Here is a 23,607-nt window from a genome sequence, read left to right as displayed (position 1 = left end):
CTGAGCAGGCCTGATGGGCCCCTGCCACCCCCACTAGGTACCACTGTAGGTTAGCCCGTTGACCTAAATAAAGAGGCTGTTCAAAGCAAGCATGCATGCCGCCAGACGCTAGTCCCTGTTGGTACAGCTTCCTTCCTTTTGCCGTTATGGGGTTTTGGCAAGGTGTCAATTGCATGGCACGTAATCCCTAGCCTAGATCTTTGCATTCTCACCAATCGCCCTCCAATCGAGGTACAAATCTGCTCTTTGTTACTGCCCGGAGCAGACATACCAAGTGAAAGATATATGTTGTATATCTCTGACATCGACAGCGATCTTCAAGATTTTTTGCGCCATCCCTCTCACCTGGTTTACGTAACCAGAAAAGTCCCCGGAAGCTTCAGTTGCAAGAGAGCTAGCTGGCCAGGACCTGCCCCTCCAAACTTCTTAGTCGATAGATATCGCTTGTGATCCCACGGATATTGATTCACACGAGCCCTAGGGATTTCCAGTCCCCGACACGCCAATTTCCCTTCTACATGGCGACGCTCGAATAAACCAGTCTTCCGATTGCGACAATGATACAGCTCCTGAAGCTGCCGTGTGGCGTCGCCACTCTGCTGGCGGCTATATACTTCAATGCCCACCACGTTGCGGCAGGACCTTCGGTGAACGTGGATATGAAGGCTGCATTCCCGTCGCCGCCATATCTCCTCGAGCTTCTGTATGTAGTCAAATATCATTGCCCATCTTGCACTGGTAGATCCGGTACTAACTGTCGGATGCAGCGAGTCGGCCGCCGGCGAGAACCCCGAGTCCTACTTTCCATTGCTCGATCGAGTTGCTAGTGGCCACTTCGCAAGCGCCTCCACGGAGAAGGATCTGTATGAGCTGTTCCTGGAAACGTTGCAAAAAGATGGCCTTATTACGAGCCCAGAAGCGCTGTCTACATTCAAGCTAGCTTTGTCTATGCGGGCTTCTGCGCCCAAGATCGAAGCGCACTACCAGTATCATGAGACCGCAGTCGCCCCCATGCTACAAGAGACGAAAGAAAGCTGCGATGATTGGGTGTTAATGGACGGGAAGCGGTACTGTTCGCCTTCGCTCGCCAATGCCGAATCCACAATCGAAGGGGATGCGCAGCTTCGGTCATTACCTTTTGATCGCACGCTGGGTAAAGGACCTTCTGTGGTTCTCTACGCTGATCTCACTACGCCCAGCTTTGGGCCCTTCCACACGAAACTGGCGGACATGGCACGCAAGGGGGAGATTTCGTATACCTTGCGATATCGTGCCGGAGACCGCAAAGATGCGGAACCCTTGCCAGTGAATGGGTATGGTGTCGAACTCCAGTTGAAGCGAACCGACTACATCGTTATTGACGATCGCGAGGCTGAATCGCACGGCGAAAAGTCTGCTGCTTCGGAGCTTGTTCTTGACGCCGAAGAAGAGGTGGCCGACCTGAAGCCCCTATCCAACTCCGAGCTTTCCTCACTCGGTGTCAAGGCAGCCTCATTCATTATGCAAAGCGAGGATCCTTTCCAAGCCTTGTTGAAGCTGACTCAAGATTTCCCCAAATACTCTACATCAATTGCGTCGCACAACGAGTCCACGGCTTTCCTTACCGAACACTACATGAACAGAGGCCAGTTACCGGGCGGCATGAACGTGCTCTGGATGAATGGCGTACAACTGATTGAACGGCAAATGACACCATACACTTTAATCGACATGGTTCGAAGGGAACGCAAGTTCATCCAGGGCGTCACTGATATTGGTTTCACGGGACAAGAGGCGGTCTCGCTGCTTGGCAACCGTGAGATCACCGCAGCGAAGGCTGAGGATGATGCCCGCCGATTCGACTGGAGGGACGAAATCGAAGAGGGCAAGGTCATTATCTGGCTCAACAATATTGAGAAAGATAAGAGATATGCCGAATATCCCACGAGTCTGATGTCTGTAAGCTGCAAACCGGCCCTTATCCCGACTTGTTTACCTTATACTGACCGCAGGTTAGCTATTGCAACGCACCATGCCGGGACAAATTCCACCCATCAGGAAGGACATGTTCAACCTGATTGTCCCCTTGGACTTCACAAAGCCCGATGACTTGTATGTTGCCGTTGAGCAACTTCAAAGTTTCATCAAGCGGTTGTTGCCAGTTCGCTTTGGTCTTGTTCCGTTGACACCGACGAAAGAGGCCACCGAGCAGGCAAAAGTCGTTTATTACCTGCTGGAGAACTACGGACTTGCTACTCTCATGGCTTATCTAGATGCGCTGCATTCTGGCAATCACGTCAAAGCTGACCAAGCTCAACTGGACAAGATTATCAAGGGTCGAACCCTCCGAGCAGAAGCCGTCGCTTTGTCTCTTCCGCAAATTCTGGAGTCTGAACATCACTCGAAACAGATTGAGCTTGCGAACCATTGGGTGGAAAGACTCGGTGCGGATAGTACTATTCCCCCGATTTTCATCAATGGACAGGCCATACCACGAGAGAAGGGTTGGCTTCAAGCGATGAGCATGGCTGTCGGAGGAGATCTCCAGATGGTCCAACAGGGTATATTTATGGGCAGTATCGACGAGGACACCTGGATTCCCGGTCTGTTCATCGAGGGCGAGCCTACAAGAAGAAACATCTACATCTTCCCCGAGAATGCGAACGATCTCACCGTGTTGGACGTCCACAAAGTCCATACTGAGCACGGCGATTTGTTCAGTATCATCCCTGTCATTGAGGCCAATGCGGATTCGAGCAAAGAGACTTGGGCAACTTTGAGTGTTGTCGCTGACTTCAGCAGCGACAGTGGCCTGCGACTGCTGTTGTCAGCACTCAAGTTCCGGCGTGCCAACCCTGGCATTCGTTTGGATCTCGTGTATAATCCTCAAGATAGCGGCAGTGGTTCCAAGTTCAACTTCGCCCTGCAAGAGAAACTGGACAAGCTACTTGAGGCTGAAGACATTGGCACGTTGAAAAATTTGATCGATGGCGCAGCTGAAAGTGGTGACACTCCTGCATACGACAGTGCACTCCAACGATTCTTGGAAGCGACTGGTTTCGCCCCCGGTGATCAGATTCTTATTCTCAATGGCCGAGCCATTGGTCCTATTGCCCCTGCCTTCCATTTCAAGGTGGAAGATTTCCAGCAATTGCTTGAATTTGAACAGTCGCACCGGATCCTTCCTGTATACAAGGCCATTGAAGCATTGAACCTCACTGCCAAGGTCACTGGTCCGCTTGCTGCTGCCAAGATCACCTCTATTACTGCGATGTCGACCATTTCCGATCTTCCAGAGGGTATCTTTGAGTCGGCTCCGACTATAAGAACTACAATTTATGACGATTGGGAATCCTCCCATACGACGATCCATGTCGGAGACCCTTCCATTGCCAATGTTCATATCGTTGCGGTTCTCAACCCAGCAAGTGAACAAGGCCAAAAGTGGGCCCCTATCTTGAAGGTGCTCTCAGAAATGGAAGGCATTTACATGCGCATCTTTTTGAACCCGCGAGATAAGATCGATGAACTTCCTGTCAAGCGATTCTACCGATATGTCTTGGAGTCATCGCCCTCATTCGATGCTGCTGGCAAGGTGCGATCGCCTGCAGCAACGTTCAAAGGTATCCCATCCGAAGCTCTTCTCAATTTGGGCATGGATGTGCCGCCCGCCTGGCTAGTCGCTGCAAAGGAGTCGGTTCATGATCTGGACAACATCAAATTGAGCTCAGTCAAGTCAGACATTACCGCTACGTATGAGCTGGAAAACATCCTGATCGAAGGCCACTCGAGAGATGGCCAGGGCAGTCCTCCTCGTGGTGTCCAGTTGACCCTCGGCACAGAGAAAGACCCCAACTTCGCAGATACCATCATCATGGCCAACATTGGCTATTTCCAGTTCAAGGCCAATCCCGGTTACTACAACATCCAGCTCAAGGAAGGACGGAGCTCCGAGATCTTCACGATTGAGAGTGTCGGAGCCAAGGGGTTCAATGCTGTCTCGGGCGATGAAGGAACAGAAGTTGCGCTGATGGACTTCCAGGGTACCACACTTTACCCACGTGTGATCCGCAAACCCGGTATGGAAAAGGAAGATGTGCTCAAAGAAGCAGATAGCGGCAACGACCTCCTTTCGCGCGGTTTCAAGTTTGCCGAAGGGCTTCTTGGGGGCTCAAAGACGAAGGCGAAGTCTTCTGCCGAAGAGCATGCCGAAATCAACATCTTCTCGGTCGCCAGCGGTCATCTCTATGAACGTATGCTGAATATCATGATGACATCTGTCATGAAGAACACCAAGCATACGGTCAAGTTCTGGTTCATCGAGCAGTTCCTTTCACCCTCCTTCAAGGAGTTCATCCCCCACCTAGCGGCCGAGTACGGGTTCAAATACGAGATGGTGACCTACAAATGGCCGCACTGGCTTCGCCAGCAGAAGGAGAAGCAACGTGAGATCTGGGGCTACAAGATCCTGTTCCTCGATGTCCTCTTCCCTCTGTCTTTGGACAAGGTCATCTTCGTCGACGCTGACCAGATCGTTCGCACTGACATGATTGATCTCGTCAATCTTGACCTGGAGGGTGCGCCTTACGGTTTCACGCCAATGTGCGACAGTCGGACGGAGATGGAAGGTTTCCGATTCTGGAAGCAAGGCTACTGGGCTAACTACCTCCGTGGCCTGCCGTATCACATTTCGGCGCTCTACGTGGTGGACCTGCGGCGCTTCCGTGAGCTCGCAGCCGGCGACCGTCTGCGTCAGACGTACCACACTTTGTCGGCCGACCCGAACTCATTGAGCAACCTGGACCAGGATCTGCCCAACCACATGCAGTTCCAGATCCCGATCCACAGCCTGCCGCAGAACTGGCTCTGGTGCGAGACTTGGTGCAGCGACGAGAGCCAGAAGGAGGCGCGCACCATCGACCTCTGCAACAACCCGCAGACCAAGGAGCCCAAGCTGGACCGCGCCAAGAGACAGGTGCCCGAGTGGACCGTGTACGATGATGAGATCGCCGCCGTCCACCGCCGAAGCAAGCTGATGGGAGAGGGAACAATCAAGGCTGGGGATGCGGATCAGAAGGTCCTTGCGGGGAAGAAGGAGGGAGACGTGGCCGCCGACAAGAACACCAAGAGTCGCCGGTTTGAGGAGGAGCCTAAGCCGACGGCGAGGGAGAAGGATGAGCTGTAGTGGTATTATCTTCTCGTCACTCGTGTGTGTATTAAGATTATCATAGAATATACGAAGAGATGCATTTATCAATCAAGACAGTTCAGTGCGTTAGAACCGAACACGCTCCTGACGAACTTGACTGTAGTAGCACTTAGCTGCCAAAGCCCTAGGCCCTTCAGGGTATGTAAGCGCTAGCTTTGACCAGCCCCGTGGGTCGATACTCCAGTGCATGTATGTTGTAAAGTAAGCACATGGAGCCGCAGCCTCAGCCTGCAGCATGGTAGCATTTGGGAATGCAGCTGAACCAGCACAGTGGCGGGAGTGACAGCCTCTTCATTTGCCATGACCAATCGAATAGCATTTCCACACACCGCTACGAGATTACTCGGCACAATGGCCATACAACACAGTTGGGGATCGAAGAGGAGGTTTAGCACGCAGTAGTTTCCGAACACGCCATCGTTCGAACGACTAATCAATCTGTCGCAAGTGACAGAATTGAATAGGATATACGAATGTAGTATCGTGACTGGACTAAGGGTAACCAATTGGCCAATGACGAAGGGGGAGGGGGGAGGGGAAAGGGGAAAGAAACCAGGACAAGATGGAGACAAGACTTCCCACGGCCTTATAAAGCTTGGTTCCGGATATAGCCTACTTTTTCCAGGGTCTATTTTTGCAATCCCTGCCCGCTGCATGTCTTATCGCGCTATATCCCCGCTCCGTCCATGGTTGATGTCGGCCCCCAATGGTCTTCCGGACTCTTTCGGAAGGTGATTCGCTTCGACACCGAACTCAGAGCGATTCATGACGATCTCTCGATTTCTGACCTGATAATCACGGCGCGTATCCTTCTCTGAGGGCATCCCAATCCCCACCCACCTATACGTGCGGCTGAACCACCCTCGTTGGTGTCATAGTGTATAAAGGTATGGCTCGTCGCTCTCACTCCCGTGAATTAGACGTACTCGCTGTCATTTCAGACCGTTCTCTTAGTATGTGCGGGAAGTGTATATCTCATCCTTCGACTGTGAGTTACTGCTTTTCACAGCGAACTCGCTCTCGTCTCGAGCCTGAATGATTCACATATCCACCATGTCAGCAGAGCCTCAGCAACGACATCCATCCACCTCCCTACGTTAAGCCCGTCAAGTGTCTCAGCTCGGAAGAACACCATATAAGTGATCATCTGCTTCATTATCTGGATTATCTGGGATGTCTCAGCTACGACAATCGCGATGACCTCTTCAAAGAGAGCAACGGGATTTGGGAATAGGAGACCAAGCACTACGAACAGACAAATCCCAGTTCCGAGCCTTCACCTAGGGCCCTTGCCAAGAAGGAGCGGGAGACCTGGGAAAAGGATTGCGAAAAAGAGCTCCGCCGAGTCCGGATCCTACACGAGGCCACCATGGAGAGGCTCTAAGAGTCTGCAACAACGCCAACCGACTAACGATGCTACCAAGCCTGCCGAGTATCACCTGGAGAGGGATATCAGCATTCCCATCATCCAGTACAAGTTGAGGGGGAAGAAAATAGAGCGGCCAGCAGTTGGGACGAGCGAGACCAGGAGGGGGAGACAACCCCTGAGGAGCGCGTCTGGGGCGATTTCCCAGACCAGAAGACGAAAATGGACCTCTTGGGGGAGGGTGCAGAAGCCAACCTGTCAAGTAAGGATCTACATCCTGACAGAATCAAGTATTTTCACTTCCCCTCGAACAACATGATAGTAAGTTATTCTCGGGAATCTACAAAGACGCTGTGTTGATTAACGGGTTTTACAGTGGGCCGAGGTATTTACTTCCACATTGAAATATGCCCTGGTCAAGGAGTTTTCTGACTGTTGATATAGAATGCTTTGTCCCGGTACTTTGGCGAAACACGTCCAGATCGCCATGCCATACGACGCGGGCTGAAGAAGGCTCCCAAGACCAGAGAAGCAAACAGCGGCATTCGACCGCCTCTGGAAATGGACCGAAGTAGCGAGCAAGGCATACAGGTCCACGAGTGCCATGTCATCCTCACAGTTGGAGGTCCCTCTCCTGGATATTGACCCCGAGGTAAACACCAGCTCGAGATCAAGGACATCATCGAAGAGCTGGAAAGCATGCTCCACATCACCAAGTGCCACCGCACGATCCTGAAGCAGTACGTGGACGACGCGGAAAAAATTCTCGACCCATACGGCGACTATGGCCGCGCGCACACCAAAATGGAGACGAGTCTCTCCCTCTACCAAAAATCGCTCCGCCGCCAGAAACAAGTCGCTAGGGACATCGAGGCTCAAGAGCGATATATAAGCCAGTCGAAGACCAGTTGAGCGAGGAGGAGTTGCAAGAGAGGAAGAATGGGCTGGAGGAGACAAAGAAGGAGAGCAATGAACGTCAATACTATACCTGGTTCATGCTCAAGGCCGACGAGCTTCGCGAGCTACGAGCCAGTGCTGTAAGCACAGCTGACAGTGTAAGTTAGATCAACCCTGTCACACGCCGCCTATACGCAGGATTGCTAACAACCAGTTGGTGTAGGTTAAGGACCTGCTCGAGCTGAAACAGCAGCAAGCGGGAGTTGTCCAAGCATGGCAGGCCGTGAACCAAGCTTCCGAGACTACCAAGCAAGGTCGATCCATCATGATGTTCACCTTAGTCACCATTGTATCCGTACGCGACACATGACGTTCCCCCCTTTGGTATATATACATGCTGACATGTTACAGCTTCCCCCTCTCATTCATGTCCAGTAAGATGCAACCCCTACTGGCTGCCCCCCTCTGATTGACCCCTCCTGATTTCAGATGATTCTAGAGCCCCTGAGCAACAACAACAGTATATAAAGGGGTCAAATCTCACTCGTTTCCCAATTGAAGTAGATCAATCTCTTCCTCTTTTTTCCTCTTTTCACCACCACCAACATAACCAAAGAAGCACGCATTGCGCAGGCGGTCCAGGCCGTGCTGGCCGGCGGAAGCATCAACCGTGCGGCCAAAGACCACAACGTCAACAGGGGCACCCTTCGCAACCGACTCAGGGGTTAACCTTCGAAAAAGAAAAATATAAGGCCCTTCAGCTCTTTACCCCTGCCGAAGAGACCTTTTTAGCCAAATAGGCCCTTTTCCAGGCTAGCCTAGGCTACGCATTAACGCACCGGCTGTTTCGTATATACGCTTAGCGCATCCTCCTTGTAAAAAGGTCGATTACCTCATCGGTAAGCGATGGGTACACCGTTTTCTAAAACGTTATCCGGCCTTTAGGACCGTATGTACTAAAGCGATAAATTTCCGGCGTTTTATATACATATTAAACAAGGCTATGCGAAGGTTTTTTAATCGGCTTAACACTATTATTATTAATAGTATACCCCCTCGATTTAAATTTAACGCCGATAAAATAAGAACTGCGATAACGATAAAAGAAAGTATTATAATAATCGGACCTGCCGCCTATTAAAATCTAATACGGAACGATTCGGCTAATCGCGAGTAAATAATTATTTTAAAGTATATTAATACTATTAATAATATTTTACCGCTTTTAATTATATTTAAAAGCTAATCGGTCCAGTAATAATAATTCTTTTAAAAGGAGGATAAGGTTAATTACGAATATAAGGACTAAGCCTTTAAAGCGTTACTAAAAGAATAAACTTTTAATCCTATAGTTTTAAAATAGCTAAAAAAAATCTTTATCTTTTTAACGAAACTTAATAACCTTAATTAATAAAGGCTTTTAATTTTTAATAAATATAAAAATTATATCGACGATAACTTTATATTAACGGCGTTAAAAACTAAGGTATAACTTCTTTATTTACTATTATATAGTTTTTATATACTTTAGCCCTTAAATATTAACTATTCTAAGGTTTTAAAAAAAAGTTCCGGAGAGAGCTCGACTTAGTATACGCTATTATTAATAATAGCTACGTTAAAAAAAGGGATTTCTTTCGAGCTTAGGTTAAAGTATATAAAATAGCTTTTACCTTTAAAGTTATCGTTAATAAATAAGTAATAATTAATATTTATCCCTTTAATATTAAAAAGCCGATAAACAATAAATTCCGGCGTTTTAATATAGTGCGAGCTATTAACGAGGCTATTACCGCCGAGGATACGCGCCAGCCGGCCGAACCGAAGGCTAGAAGGATCGAAACGCCGAAAAATAGCCGGCAGGTTAAAAATTTAGGGGCTGCGATGCTTAGTGTAAAGATTACTACTAGTAATTTAATTAAAAAGTTGCTGTAAAAAAAGCTCGGCAAGAGTATTAATGATTTAACGGCTCGGATCGGCCGGTTAAAACAGGAAAAAGCCGGTTTAAAGGTAGATCTAAAAAAATAAAGGCTTAGAAAAGGAGGAAGGTCGATAAGGACCCTAATAAAGGCTTTATTTATATAACAAACATTAGGGAGGTTTAAGAGGACGTCAGAGAAGGAAGGCCAAAGAAAAGGCCGAAAAGGGGCGCCGGTGAAGTGGTGGAAATTAATGCAAATCGAGCTGGTGGTGAGGGTAACTCTATTGTAGTGCGCACGAGCCGAAACAGACCTTAAAATGCAGTGTGTGTTGCTTAATTGACCTATCTATTGCTGTTGTTGTTGATTTTTACATCTATTTTAGGGGGTCAGTGAAGGGGGGCAGCCAGTAGGGGTTGCATCTTATATTCAGCATGAACAATCTGAAGTTCTCCGGGGATGGCTGGGTTATACGAGACGAGCTACGGCTTATGTGTAAGTCTCCGAGGATTATGTAGTATGGCCTCCTTTCTGACGACTGCTAATCGAAATCCTAGTTCCGGTCTCGGCCGCAGTCATCGTGGTCAGTCTCTTCTGGGCGTACAGCGACTGGTCCCGAGTGGGCTTTTTCGACTTGTCGCTCGACATCAGCAAGCCTAAGAAGGACATGATCGGAAAGGCGAACCGAGCGTCTGAGCGTTTGTTCAACGAGGCTAGGGAGGCGAGGTATAAGCGGAACCTCCAGGCTCGGAACAAGGAGGAGACCAATGGGACTGGGGAGGCCGATGCGACGTCGGGTGGCACTCCTTTGTCCAGTACAGCTTCGAACAGTATGAGGACACGGGAAGGGCGGGAGTACCAGAATGGCAAACCTCATGATGTGGAGATGGGTAATATTTCGTCTCATCAGTACTGAAGGGCCTGTTTCGTGGAAGTTTTGGTTACTTGCTATTGTCTACATGGACTATCACTTTCATACCAACTACAGACTGACCTATGCTATGGAAGTCGACAGAGTGAACGTATCACCGGGGTCCAGAGAGACTGTTTACAATCGGAATTTTGAACCCCGTCTGTCTCAAGTTCTGAAAGACACCATCCGGGTCATACCGCTTAGCCACCTTCCGCAGAAACTCCACCGGCTCCGCGCCGTAACTAGCAATAGGATCCTCGGAGTAATCCGCGTAGTTCAAGTACTTCCAGCCCCAGTTGATCCCCAACTCCGTCGCATACTCGTCCATATCCCTCTGGAACTCGTGGCCGACCCGCTCCAGCGCGGTCAAGTGGGCGGGCTTGGCCGCCTGCAGCAGCACAATCGAGAGCATCCCCGCACTATTGTTGCCGGCCTTGGCGAAGTAGTTATCCAGCCCCAAGACGCTGGGTCCGTCTCCGTTGCGGATCATGGGCTTCGTGAGCGGTTGGTACTGCAGCAAGGCGCCCAGGTTTGGGTCGTTCTCGTATCCGATCTGGTCTTTGAGTTGCTGCACGAGTTCTTCGAACCGCTTTAGGCCGTAGCGGAGGATCCGGATGTCGTTGTTGTATGAGCCGGTGACCCATACGTCCCTGTGTAGCATGGCAGTCAGCACGCGTTCTGGTGGTCCGTTGCTTTTTGGCTCCGCCAAAAAGGGGCTTGGTCTCTGAGTAAAGATAGAGATCAGCCTCTACTTACTGTAGGCCATTGACCCCGTTACCCAAAGTTGTCCGATCCAGCACAGTCCTGGACTCGAGGAAATCGTCATAAACCCCCCTCAATAGCCAAAAAGTCCCGGAGCCCCTCTGGGTACGCCTCATTCTGCACATTGTCAAGAGAAGCAACAGCATACATCCCCCAGGCTGCTGAAGATTGGTAGGATCCCAACCAAACATGGCCTCGACGGAACAGTCGACATGGTCCTCGATAGTATCCGTGAACTTGACCGTCGCCTCGACCACGGCGTCCGACATATTGTACGTCCAGAACCGACCGCCGCCCCATGTCAGCGGCTCCGGGATCGTGCGCATGTCGAAGCGGGTCACGAGGCCCAAGTTGGCCGAGCCGCCGCGCAGGCCCAGCCAGAGGTCGGGGTTGTGGCTCCGGTTGGCGTTGACGACGGATCCGTTGGCGAGGACGACCTCGAAGTTCTCGACGTTTTGGCAGGCCCAGCCGTACGCGGCCGCGTGTAGGGAGTTGCCGCCGCCCAGAAGGAAGCCGCCGACGCCGACCAGGTTGCTGCGTGCGCCTGTCACGGTCACGTTGTGGGGGGACAGGGCCCCGTAGACCTCGGCCCAAGTACCGCCGGGTCGCACCGAGGCGAGCTTGGTTTCTGGGTCGTAGGTCGTGTAGTTCATGTACCCTAGGCACCATCAATCAGCTTCAGCGCAAACTCGTGCCTTTGCTCGTCGCGACCGAGTGGCTCCATGCCATTGTACGTACCGAGGTCGATCGTGACGCCATGGTCGGTACTGCTGGACCCAGCAAATACCATATGTCCCCCGCCTCTCATGCCGAAGAGGCATTCGTTCGCAGTTACGACCCGCATGGTCTCGGAGGCGTCGGCGGAGGTGAGAGGGAGCACCATGCACCACGGCCTCAAGGCGGCATTTGCGGCGTAGTAGTCCTTGATGCGGTCGTCATATGCAGACGAGTTGGGATAGAGGACCTTGTCGTGGAGGACAGGATCTCGGGAGAGAGCATTACACTGTTAGACTGGATTAATAATTTATTTCCTAATAAGATTTGATATTCCTGCAAACTCACGCATGTAGTAACCGCAGGATTAACAGCGGTCTCCGCAGTTGCCAACACCGCAACGACTATAGCGAAAACCCCTATTTTGGCCATTGTTGTATTTTATTATACAGTTGCGGATTGTAAGGTCTGAGGAACAATCATTCGTCCAACAGGATCAGAGACCATTGGAATGAAATCAAACCTGGGCGGTGCGAGGGTGTCAGATCGTATGAAGTCAGGTGATATCCATGCACATACGCCGTATTCTTCGCATAAGCTTACAGGGCTTGGATGTACCCCTCACCTCGGCGTGTCCCCCGATCGGTGACCTTTGCAAGTGGCGTGCGCAATTGGTTGAAGTACCAATATGTCATTATACCTCGACCACCATCCAGCATAGTGTACAAGGTGCTCTGGACATAATCACACTAGACTTATCATTTCTAGTACTTCTTCCCCATCCTTCGGCCAAAACTCGCCCTCCATCAGCCCGTGGAAGTAGGCAGGCGAAATATAACGGAAATCGCCTTCATGTCCAGTCGGTCGTAGTACAACCGGAGCGCTTGAGCCTGCTAGAAGCCATAGCTCATCGTTATCCTGGCATGTGCGGTATGCTCGCCCAGTAAGACCGTTACTCGTAACGACAAATGCCCACTTTGCGGTCCGGTTGAACTCTGCTTGGATATCACGGGCGGTTGAAGCAGTAGAGTCCAAGTATTTTTGTGGTCCGGCCAAGGTCAGGTAGTTGATGAGGATGGTAACCGGATCGGTCTCGGTTGGTTCAGAGTACTGTGCAACTGTCTCCGGTTCGATCTTGCGACAAGACGGATACAGCATGAGGTCCTGCCATGGGGGTATAAAATGGTCGTAAACAAAATTTTCAGCAAGGAAGTTCTTGCCAATGCTATGTTTCAATGCATCTGCATTGTTTGGAAGAGCGGAACAGAAGTGACACCATTGTCGGCAGAGCTGGATGAAGTCACGATATTGCCCCCAATCCCGCGAAGAGCCTCCGTCTAGCTCGGAATCGCATGCCATCGTTGTTTTCAAGTTGGCCACTCTTTTCCCCCTCACAAGTAACTTGTTGGCTGCAGTCTCGAGTGAAACGTGAGCCTTCGTCCAGTTGCTTGCATACGGCCGTTGGAGATGAAAAATGGATTGCAATATGGACTCTCCAGGCTCCTGGTTCTCTTGTGACAGGCGTGTAAAGAACTCAGGTACCCACGATTCTGTTCCAAGATAGCCTGTTTGCGGGAGGTCCAGTGTAATAAGATCGAGGCTGCGAGTGCCGGCTATCAGTGCTCTGGTAAAGTCTTTAACTACTTTCTCGATAGGCTGAGAGTAGTCTGGATCCGGCACGCGGATACCCATCTTCTGCAGTATTGAGTAAACGCCATATATCTTGTCGTGTGGCAATTTTGAGTCAAGGTCCTTTATCGACCTTATAAATCTCAGGCGCTTTTCCTCCCAGTCGTGCCAATTTCTGTTCTTCGTCGCCTTCAGGTACCAGAAACGATCTCCATTCCACTCAGGCTTTGAATAGTCGGTGAATTCACCCTTGAAATGGACCAGTGTGCGTGCATCGCTGCGAAAGCGAATCTGGTTGTTTGCCATGTGAGCGAACTCGGTGCCATGAGCAAGCCACCACCTGATAGGATCAAGTGGCGCCCAGCGTATCTGACTGGATCCGGACACGATCAGGCGTTTGCGTGCGAAGGCAAACTCCTAAAGACGCTGACATGAGTACACGCCGTTCAATTTGTTTGGGGCCGGAAGACGTATATTGACATACTTGCACAGTCCATACTCGCGAAAACCATGGATGGTCTGCAATCTTTTGAAGTAATGTCCCATACTCCTTACGCGCTATACCTGCGAGTTTGAATTAATGCGGTTGCTGGGGATTAGCGTATCGACACGAAGCCTTACCGGCGGCGTCGGAAATTTCATGGAATGGGATCCAGGAGGAGTCGCGACAGCACAAAATTAGTGGAACATAGACCAAGAGCTTTGCGAAAATAGGACCGAGCAACCGTATATGATCTCTCAGCGTCAGTCTAATCCCTCCAGGTCCGAGCCAAATCAGCACAGTAGAGGCGTTTTCGTAAATTTGACCCATGGTTTTGACTTGATGGTTCCGTTCTGGCTCTCTCGCCGGGGTCTGGTCAATACAGATCGCATCGACCCACAAAGTGCGGTTGCGATATTGGCGGCGTAGCTGCACCAGTGCATCGTGGCAATTAGGAGTCACGAGCAGCTCGCGCCCACTGCACAGGATGGGACGGCTGCCTTCCCTGTCTCCCCACACATAGGACAGAGCTTCGTATGTCGAGCGGGCCTTACGTAGCTTTATCTGCCGTATCTTGCATCGCACTGGAGTGTTGCGCTGCGTGGACGGGATGAGATCCACGAGACGGATAGAATCCGCCGATCGGAGTGGATCATGTTCGTATGGAATGGCCATGGTGTGGCAGATCTGGTGGAGAGGCGGTAAAGAGTTGAGGGAAATAAGCAATGACAGGAAACTGATGATCTGACGTGAGCAATCGCCAGCCCAATTTAATTGCTTATTCCTTGGCCAGTCCAACTAGCCTAAACCGCCTAAACCGCTACTGATACTCCTGGTTTAAGGCTAAGCCGTGCACAGCCACTTGATGATGTCCAGACCAGGTGCTGAAGATGAAGAAACCAGTTTCAGACGCTCTCCAGCTAGACCAAAGTCCCGGGTAAGTGATGTTATTGATCTACTGCGCCATCTCAGTACTAGACACCACCACCACCACCAGTGCCAATCCGTATGTACATATTCCTCTGTGTCTTAAGCTGCTACCAAAACCACTGCCAAGACTGCTGCTCCGAGGAAGCGTTCGACGCCTCCCGTCGCCGTCGGCATCGACACACCCGTTGACGTAGCAGTGACCACCGGCGGTCTGGTAGTGGTAGGGGTAGGTCTCGGCCGAGCCGGAATGTCCCCTGCCCGAACGCATGCCACACTGGTCACTGTGAACTCATGGTCTCCGCTTGGGTACGACTGCCGCGTGTGCCAGACGATCGGTACCACGGCCTCCTGCATGGCCATCAGCGCCGACTTGTTCGCGGGGTCATGCGTTTCTTGGCCGTGGTAGGCCCAGAATGCATCCCACTCCAGCGAACCCTCTATGCCTGTACGCGTGGCGGTTATCAATGTTGGAGTACGTTATTGTCTAGGTGCCTCGAGGAAGCAAGAATGGAGGTTGGCTAGTCGGGCTTTTGGAGAGAGAGACTTACCACCAAATGTGACCGCCGAGTCGCTTCCCACGCACCACGCGGAGGACCTCACAATAGGTTCTTTCGTCGCTAGGGAATCTTCGCAGAACCGGCTGGTCTCTGACATCATACTGGAGATGCAATCGTCCGAGAGGAAGCTCCTGCAGTCGCCATAGTCATAACGTGCACGCTGCTGAGAATCGTCAAACAGGTGGTAAATAGTCGCGCATAAGTCTTTGACCTCAAGTCCCTCTTCCTCTGATTCGGTGTCGTCGTGCACCGGCCTTTCGGGACCGATAGGCTTCTGCTCACCTCGCGAGCTCAAATGGTCGGCGGCATTCTGATCCAAACGATGGCGCCGTACCGTCGTCAATGCAAAGAGGGTCTCCTCGTCGTCCCCGGGCCGGCATTGAAGTGAAAGCGCTAGCGCCGAAGACACGTTCCCGCCGTATCCGGGGCGGGGTATATCGGCGGCGGCGATGTTCACCCAATAATCGGTGTTTCCGGCCTGGTTGAAGTTGTCATGTACGATGTCGGGGTTGCGGAAGGCGGCGTCCCAGCCCTCTGCGTGGAAATCGATACCTCCGGAGTAGGTGTAGCCATTAGCGGCTGCAAGACGCACGTACAGCGCCAGGGTGAAGCCTGACCACTTGATGGTGTTCGGCAGCATGACTGACTATCAAATTATCTCTTTCAGGTCTCAGAGTCCACACTTTCATGTTTTTAAGGAGTATCGGTAAGTCGTAAGAACTATGGACAGGCTGGGTTACTCGTGAGGTCGAAAGACTGGGGTCCTAGATGAAATGAACAGATGACCACCTTATCTTACCACCATTGAGATGCTGCTACGTCGCTTACCATAGCGAGCCAACCAGGGCTGATCTTTTCCATGTAGCCAAGACAGCTAGTTTTCAATACTCTTGGCGTCTTTTCTTTTTTCAAGGTCATGCATGTCCAACTGCGTAGGCAGAGCGTATGTATTGTATTTAAGGCTGAGTATGTGGTACATGATAAAATCGGTAATTACTACCTACCTATGCCATTATTACTATAGATAACAGACAGTATCCAACATGCGTTGATGGCAGTCGGTACAGTACATGCATTCTTCCGGACAGCATATTAGACAGGCGTGGCACGCAGCCTATCATCACTTGAGCCAAATACCCCAGACGCCTCCTCACCCTACTTGGAAATAACACCCAGCCAAGCGCCGTTTTCACACACGACCGGAGAATACAGCCGATCCTTCCCCAACGGAGATAGAATTCACCACCAGCATGATGAACTAGAAGGTCTGAAGACAACAGTTTTCGGGATGGCAACGAGCTTGCTGAACATAAGCTGTGCAATTACGTCAATAGTGCTTGATGACGTGGGGAGTGGATTCGGATTTGCCGGCCTGCAAATTGCCTTCATGCTGCTCGCCACCCTCACGGCTTTTGCATCTATTGCGTTATGGGAAGTGGGATTGGGTCCGTGAAGAGCAAAGGGACATGTCTGGAGTGATTCTTTGGTTTCTACTGGGCTGGCTCGTCAACGAGCGGGAGTTGGAAAAAGACCGCCCACAAGGGGTTATTCCTCCCAAAGCGATACCTGACGCCCCCCCTCCCCCCCTCTGCTTGCCATCCCAGGACCACGACTATCAGTAGAGCCCTATCAGAGAATCCGAGCAGGAGAAAGGTTACTGTTTATTGGGTTTTGCCCTCACTTCAAGCGTCTTTTTCTCCGATGACAAGACGGCCTTGAGGCGCAACTTCCGTTGATACGACCTCAAGTTCGTTTCGTACAACTCGCGATGCTCCTCGGTCCTATTCTGCGGGATCCGGACCGAGAACGACAAGGACCCGTCGCTCAGACTGACGATGATTATCGACCCGTTCTTCAGGGGCTTCGAATTCTTCGAATTCCTCTCTTCACTCGATGATGATGATGTGTTATCCTGCTGCTCCCCGCAACTCTTCCTTTTGCGCGACGCCAGGAGCATGACGTTGTCGACCAAGGTCCCCACAACCGAGCTATCCTGGACCACCGGCACGCCCGTCTCCTCGTCGAGGAAGATGCGGAAGTGTTCCAAGGCGAGGTTGGGATCCCTCCTGGCCGCTTTGCTGGTAAGGGGGACATCGCACTTCGGGCCGCGGCCGAACGTGAACCCCCGCAGCGGGTCCGCCAGCTCCGAGGAAAGCCGCAGCGCGATGGCGTGCGTGGCCCAGTGGTCGTCCTTCTGCAGCCGCGGGATGACGTGCTTGGACGTCGCGTGCGGCCCCTCGGCCAGCCGGGCCACGCAGGGGCCGGCCTCGCCCAGGCGGGGGACGAGGTAGCAGATCACGTCGGGCGAGGAGACGGCGCGCCAGGCCGTGATGTCGATGAGCCTCGGCTGGTCCTGTGAGTTATTTCGACTGGATCCTGAGGCCATCTTGTGACTCCTGGAGCTTGCAACGCTGGTGGTTTGTTCCCTTATGTATAGATGGTGCCTGCAAAGTGCGACGATCTTAAAAGCAAAAACTGAACAGGGGATAATAATCGAGCAATCTTTGTAGTAAATAGAAGCGATGTAGGCGAGCTTGGATCTGCTGAAAAAAAGGCCCAAATGCTCATGAACCGTTTACTCTTCCTCTATCTCCGGAACTGCTCCTGATAAACTTTGGGTGTAACTCATTTCTTAATGCATATGGGACTGACTGATAGGACTACCTGCTCAGATATACATTTGCCAATACTGGTTCATAGAGTAGTATATATTCAACATTTAAGTTAACATTCACCCTTGGTGTTCTCGTATATGACCAGTCCACACAGTGTAGCCAGTTGGGCTTTCAACTACCTCAGGCGCATGGGTAGCAAGTCAAATACATTGCATTTGCATAGTGCTATAACTGCAGTCCCTCCAGCGCTCACCCAAGCAGAGTTGCATACCACATGGGTACTACATAGATCCGTGGGTAGTTTTAGCTGTATTTGCTTTTCTTCTCCTACTTCGTTTCAAATTCGACCCCCAATGGGGATTGATGGAGATGCGCCAACTGATGCATACTGAAAAGCCCGGCTAGGGAGGCGGTTGACCCCTGACCATTGTAGCTCTCCAATGCCGTTTGGTACTTTATGCATCAGTCATCGAATGGCAGTGTCACCATAGTCATCAGTATCATAGTTTGATCAAGTGACGATATCAGGCTCTGCATTCACATCTTTCGCTAATATGCTACATTCAACTGCTACGCGGGGAGAATCAAAGGGTTTCGAGTATCAGTCTAGCGGCATCCTTCAGCATGTACCGAGCAGCCTCCACGTCTTGCGCCGAAGGTGGCATACCAGTCAGACTAGTCGCTGTCGGCCTCATTGCAAGCCTGGCCTCGAAGGTATCTCGGGCGGACTGGGCGACATTGATACAGGCAGTCGCAGAGTTGATCAGGCTGCGAAGCGCGTCAAACTCGCTGGATGGAGGGGCGAAGCTTGTGGCAGCATGGGCGTAGCTAGCCACAGCGGACCCAGCTGGTGGAGCATTGTGTCCAGGCGCGTCTGTCTCCATATGTTCTACGTTACCATTGCCACCATCGGATTCTGAGCCTGTGTCATCGTCATGCTCTATATTTTGGGGTAGGTTCGGGTCTAAGTGGAAGTTGCTTCCAGCGTCATCATCGCTTTCGTTATCAAGCACGGTAGCAGGATGTCGCACAGCATTCGAGTTACGATGCTGACTTACAGGAGCCAGAACAGCCTCCGGTTCGAAGTCGGAGTCATCTGGATCACCGTCTTCATTGTCAGCAAACGTAGGCTGGGAAGCAGGGACAAGAACACCCTGTGTCGACCTCAGTGTTCTCCGAGCCGCATTTTGAAGCGCCATGTCCGGGCTAACAGACTCTCCGTCAGCATCAGTATCGCCGGTACTGGCGTGACTATTGGGCTTGTGACTTGTTTCCTTTGCAGTATCGGAAGCAGTAGTCGCGCCGGTGGATCTTCTGCCACGGCCAGGACCTGGTGAGTCGGAAATTAGTTCTGGGTTCATTTCCGTCATGATCCTCATGGTCTGGTCTTTTCGTTTCTCGAGAATCTGCGGCTCATTCATCTTGCGCTTGACCCATTCGGCGGGGTTGTCGAGGCCTAGTTCCCGCGCATACTGGGTAAACTCCTTCTCTTGTTGGTTCTTGGCCTGGCGCTGCGCATTGTGGCGTGCATTTCTCTGCCGCGACGTGAGGTCGAGTTCTCGCAGCCCCCAAACTGTTTGCAGGCGGAGGATGGTCTTGGCGCCGTCCTTCAAGCTCATACCGCGACCGGCCATGATCGTGGCAATCTCCTCGGGCGTGAGGCTCTGCTCCGACATGCGCGTGATCTCGGCCTTGCGACGCTGCTGGCGAATCTGGTTGTTGAGGCGCAAATGGTCAGGCTTGAGGGGCTTGGTCGACTTTCGAACGGCCTGTAAAATAGTCGCGGTTAGCGGCGTCTGGCTAGGCTAGGCATTGTGCGACCCCGTGGGGTAAGGGGATGGAGCATACCCGTTTGCGTAGACCCCATGCAATCCTCCAACGACTTATGGTCTTGTCCGTAACCTGGACGCCGCGGGCGTTCAAGGCGGCGGATATCTGCTCGCAGCTATCGCCATTGCGTGTTCGCTCTTCAACCTCGAGTCGGAATTCGTCGGCCTTGGTCCTCCTCTTACTGCCGTTCGCCTCTTGAACTAGGATGGCATTGGTTCGCCCTGGCCCCGTTGGAGGCGCGCCATTGCTATCGGTCGCCGCTGGAGCAGTCGAATCGTGCGTTGGCGGCAACAGGGTCTGCGATTGAAGTTGTGGCTGCGTTTGCGCGACGAAGTGTTGTGACGTCGTGAGTTGGTGGATTGGGTGGGTATAGTATTGGTTGGGATTGGCAGGATTGGCACCCATCGTTTTCGCGGGGTGTCGAAAGGAGCTCTGGGGTGGAACTCGCAAGATTATCTCACTGATGTCAGAGCGAGCTGGTGCTGAGGGTTGAAGTTGAGATAAACTCGAGCTTTGACCTGACTAAGCTGCGTGGTGTGGTGCGAACGCCACAGTACCAGCCGTAAAAGCCCATACAGGGGGTGGCGCAGGCCACAAGCTCAAACCCAACCACACACCACAGCTATGATGGAATTACCAAGTACTTATCTTTACTTTGGAACATCTTGCCGAGTCGTCTTAGTGACTGCTTTCGACATAGTTCTTCTGGCCGCCAGATCTTTTCGAGATTTCAACACGCCTTTCAACACAAGCATTGAGGGCAGTTGGGGATGTCCTGTGAGCCCTCACGCTTTCACTCTGCCTAGCGATTACCACTCATGAGATCCAATGAAATATGTCCGAGCCCGCCCAAATCCATATCAAGCAGCGGCTTGGCAGATTCTATGTATTGGTAGTTTATAATGGGACAGGAACAGCTAACCTAGCATGGAAACAGTCCAGCACGAGGGACCGACTAGGGATGGATATGTTATTTCGTCGAAGCCTCTGATGGTGGCCAAGGTAGTAAGTAAGTGGTAACGGAAACACTAGTAACTGAACGGTAAGATAAGTGAGCTAGTATCTGGGGCTTGCAGCTAGCTGGCTTCAAGTCACGATGGCAGGCCTAGAGCCAAACAACGGGCACCGACTAGTTGTCCGACAATGGACAAAAGCCCTTGTCTGCGTATACTCTTAAAGCCTCACAGGGGGTGCAATAGTGCTTCTTGGTGTTCATTGGTACCTCCAGTGATTTAATACGCAGGTCCAATCTGGCATAACCCCCGTTGGTGCGCCTATACCATGAAAGGGTGAGGCATAATGACCGGCTTGACCTCTCTCGCCTATGCTGTATCCATGCGGCGCCTGTAGTAGGCATTAACTGTGAGGTTTGTAAAGAGGTATGTGGTATACTGAGGTAAGGCATCCTATCAGTAAAATGCGAATGAAGTTGTCGCCGAGAGCACAGTGCTCATTTAGGGCAATTAATTCACGGTTGAAGCACTTAGAACCTCTTTCCAATACGCAACCGTCACCAGAACCCAGCCTGTGCCGACTAGCCATAACTCAGTAGATACGATCCAACATGTCTACTCCCGTCACTACTCTCAGCTTCGCTGCATACCCTCCCGCCATCATCAATGGCATTAGAACCAAGTTCGGCCCTTTCGTAGCCGGCTTCGCCGAGTCTTGGCTGCGTACCGCTCTCGGCAGACACCAGCACAACCCCTTGGCAGCTATGTTGCTCACGAGCTGCCTTTATATCCTGCATAACAGCGGCTTGTCCCTGTTATACAAAATACCCGGAACCCTCGCCCGTCTCGTCCGTCTATTCGTTTCGTCCCTCGCCCGTTTCTGCACCCCGTCGATCGCCGTGCGACAGGCCGATGTCGTAGCCTCCGACATTATCAAATGGACCATGACGCACATCGTTCTTCCCCGAAACCCCATGGCATTGATGGCTGGCTCGGAAAGGCCTTACTATACCCTCGGAAGCGGAAAGCATCCCAATCGATCGCTCATGAGCAACTCCAACGACACCAAGTACTATCCCGACATGCAGCCCGTTTGGTTTTTCCGCGGTTGGCGTCCCTTCGCGATCCACATGTCCAAACCCGCCTCCGGTCCGGGAAAAGAGGGTGCGGGAGGAGATGTACGACTGCAGATCACCACTGTGGGATTTTCTTGTAAACCCATCAAGGATTTCGTCGAGCAATGTCGCGCATGGGTCGCCGCAAGCGAACGCAATAACGGCCAGATACGAATTTTCATGACGTCGAAATACGACAGATTCGGCAGCGCCATTACGATGCCTATTCGACCCCTCGAGACGGTTTACCTGGATGAGCGAATGAAGCAAGGTCTTGTACACGACATGGCCAAGTACCTGAATCCGGAGTCAGAGCAATACTATATCAACAGAGGCATCCCCTACCGCAGAGGCTATCTCCTGCATGGACCTCCAGGTACGGGAAAAACCAGTCTCGTCAATGCTCTCGCCGGTCACTTCAATCTTCCTGTCTATATCGTCGACCTAGGCAGCAGAAGCGACGACGTCGGCCTGCAGAATATCTTTAAGTCTATTGCGCCACGGTCAATTGTGCTGCTTGAGGTTCGTATTCATATTTTACTAATAACTACCGGGGCCACTATGCTGCAATATCCCTGAGGGTGCAGGACTTCCGGTCTTCGTGCTGATTACGGCGCAAGTATGATACACGGGTGGCCTGGATTCCAGCGTCAATGGTATGGAAGAGGGCAGGACCACCATTCGTATGGCATACGAGCATAGTAGCCTCATAGCTGCGGCCGACACAGGCTTTCAAAGTCCGCTAACGATTGTTATACTGGGAACTGACATTGCATCACAGGATATCGACGCAAATAAGTTTGCTCTGTCCCGCCGCGAAGAATGGCAGTCGGGTCCTCGTATTACTCTCACAGGCTTGCTCAACGTCCTGGACGGCGTCGCGTCACCCTGGGGCCGTATTGTCATCATGACCACGAACCACGCCGAGAATCTCGACGCAGCCCTGAAGCGACCCGGTCGTGCGGATATGCACTTGTATATTGGACATATCACGCAACAGTGCGCCAAGACCATGTTTCTGCACCAGCTAGGCAATCCGGACGGCGCGATCGACCAAATTGGAGAATCGGTTAGCAACGACACGTTAGGCGAGATGGCCGAACAGTTCTCCCAGCAGATCCCCGAAGGATGTATCACCCCGGCGAAGCTAGGGAACTTTCTGCTTCAACATCGCAACGATCCTGCTGGTGCATGCAGTAATATCGCCTCGTGGGTGACCGAGCAGATTCAAGCGGATAACGTTGAGGGTGCGGAGGTATTGGAATAGGGCATTGGACTTCACAAACAGTAACCAAAACTGGCAGCATCCAAACCCCTAGTTGCCCTAGAACTCCGTGGTGCGCTTCGCTTATCATAGCAAATGCTGATCCTGACGTAAGTTGGGCCCATTACATAAAGAGTCAGTGCGACTGCCGCCCTTGGAACGAAAGCGTCATCAAGTCTTGGTTGTTAGTGGAATGATTGGGGGAACACGTGCAATTCAGCCATCAGATGCGGTGCGGAACGGAGGCGGGTGCGGTCGCATTCATTCGCCCTTCGATAAAACCTCACTATCTAACAAGTCACACCCCGACACCCTGTAGGCGTCTCGACATGCCTTGCGTCTCCAATCTCACAAACGGAGTCAAAGAACATAATCGTAAATTGACGTTGGTGCAACAACTTACATGGTGGCAGTTTTCGGCAGTGAGGCTGATTGGCTGCGGGGCGTTTGTAGCCCTACGACAAGGTTGGACAA

General features: G+C 51.7%; 9 protein-coding genes across 9 annotated transcripts; 4 read left to right on the top strand and 5 right to left on the bottom strand.

The window, feature by feature from the left end:
* Positions 1–557: 557 nt before the first annotated feature.
* On the top strand, positions 558–5,164 carry PG986_014608 (UDP-glucose:glycoprotein glucosyltransferase-domain-containing protein; the record flags this gene model as incomplete). Its single annotated transcript, XM_066850830.1, has 3 exons — positions 558–703; positions 768–1,938; positions 1,997–5,164. 3 exons carry the CDS (start codon positions 558–560, stop codon positions 5,162–5,164), a joined length of 4,485 nt encoding a protein of 1,494 aa, XP_066693068.1.
* A 1,612-nt stretch (positions 5,165–6,776) lies between these two features.
* Positions 6,777–7,821, top strand: PG986_014607 (ankyrin repeat protein; the record flags this gene model as incomplete). Its single annotated transcript, XM_066850829.1, has 6 exons — positions 6,777–6,875; positions 6,931–6,939; positions 6,999–7,172; positions 7,224–7,368; positions 7,428–7,609; positions 7,675–7,821. 6 exons carry the CDS (start codon positions 6,777–6,779, stop codon positions 7,819–7,821), a joined length of 756 nt encoding a protein of 251 aa, XP_066693067.1.
* Positions 7,822–9,861: 2,040 nt separating this feature from the next.
* Positions 9,862–10,286, top strand: PG986_014606 (uncharacterized protein; the record flags this gene model as incomplete). The annotated part of the gene is made up of 2 exons (XM_066850828.1): positions 9,862–9,865; positions 9,928–10,286. 2 exons carry the CDS (start codon positions 9,862–9,864, stop codon positions 10,284–10,286), a joined length of 363 nt encoding a protein of 120 aa, XP_066693066.1.
* A 109-nt stretch (positions 10,287–10,395) lies between these two features.
* Positions 10,396–12,191, bottom strand: PG986_014605 (uncharacterized protein; the record flags this gene model as incomplete). The annotated part of the gene is made up of 4 exons (XM_066850827.1): positions 10,396–11,005; positions 11,040–11,703; positions 11,784–12,048; positions 12,108–12,191. The coding sequence occupies 4 exons, from the start codon at positions 12,189–12,191 to the stop codon at positions 10,396–10,398; spliced, it is 1,623 nt and encodes a 540-aa protein (XP_066693065.1).
* Positions 12,192–12,503: 312 nt separating this feature from the next.
* On the bottom strand, positions 12,504–14,544 carry PG986_014604 (heterokaryon incompatibility protein-domain-containing protein; the record flags this gene model as incomplete). The annotated part of the gene is made up of 3 exons (XM_066850826.1): positions 12,504–13,805; positions 13,873–13,946; positions 14,010–14,544. The coding sequence occupies 3 exons, from the start codon at positions 14,542–14,544 to the stop codon at positions 12,504–12,506; spliced, it is 1,911 nt and encodes a 636-aa protein (XP_066693064.1).
* Positions 14,545–14,898: 354 nt separating this feature from the next.
* PG986_014603 (uncharacterized protein) lies at positions 14,899–15,996 on the bottom strand (the record flags this gene model as incomplete). Its single annotated transcript, XM_066850825.1, has 2 exons — positions 14,899–15,242; positions 15,348–15,996. The coding sequence occupies 2 exons, from the start codon at positions 15,994–15,996 to the stop codon at positions 14,899–14,901; spliced, it is 993 nt and encodes a 330-aa protein (XP_066693063.1).
* Positions 15,997–17,010: 1,014 nt separating this feature from the next.
* Positions 17,011–17,742, bottom strand: PG986_014602 (ser/thr/tyr protein kinase RAD53; the record flags this gene model as incomplete). The annotated part of the gene is made up of 1 exon (XM_066850824.1): positions 17,011–17,742. One exon carries the CDS (start codon positions 17,740–17,742, stop codon positions 17,011–17,013), a length of 732 nt encoding a protein of 243 aa, XP_066693062.1.
* An 813-nt stretch (positions 17,743–18,555) lies between these two features.
* On the bottom strand, positions 18,556–20,206 carry PG986_014601 (uncharacterized protein; the record flags this gene model as incomplete). The annotated part of the gene is made up of 2 exons (XM_066850823.1): positions 18,556–19,740; positions 19,820–20,206. 2 exons carry the CDS (start codon positions 20,204–20,206, stop codon positions 18,556–18,558), a joined length of 1,572 nt encoding a protein of 523 aa, XP_066693061.1.
* A 1,159-nt stretch (positions 20,207–21,365) lies between these two features.
* PG986_014600 (P-loop containing nucleoside triphosphate hydrolase protein) lies at positions 21,366–23,136 on the top strand (the record flags this gene model as incomplete). Its single annotated transcript, XM_066850822.1, has 2 exons — positions 21,366–22,391; positions 22,651–23,136. 2 exons carry the CDS (start codon positions 21,366–21,368, stop codon positions 23,134–23,136), a joined length of 1,512 nt encoding a protein of 503 aa, XP_066693060.1.
* Between the last annotated feature and the right edge of the window lie 471 nt (positions 23,137–23,607).

Source organism: Apiospora aurea (assembly GCF_038362705.1).
Source record: "Apiospora aurea strain CBS 24483 chromosome Unknown utg000010l_segment0_segment0, whole genome shotgun sequence".
NCBI classification, from domain to species: domain Eukaryota; kingdom Fungi; phylum Ascomycota; class Sordariomycetes; order Amphisphaeriales; family Apiosporaceae; genus Apiospora; species Apiospora aurea.
This window is presented reverse-complemented; position numbering and strand designations above follow the sequence as displayed.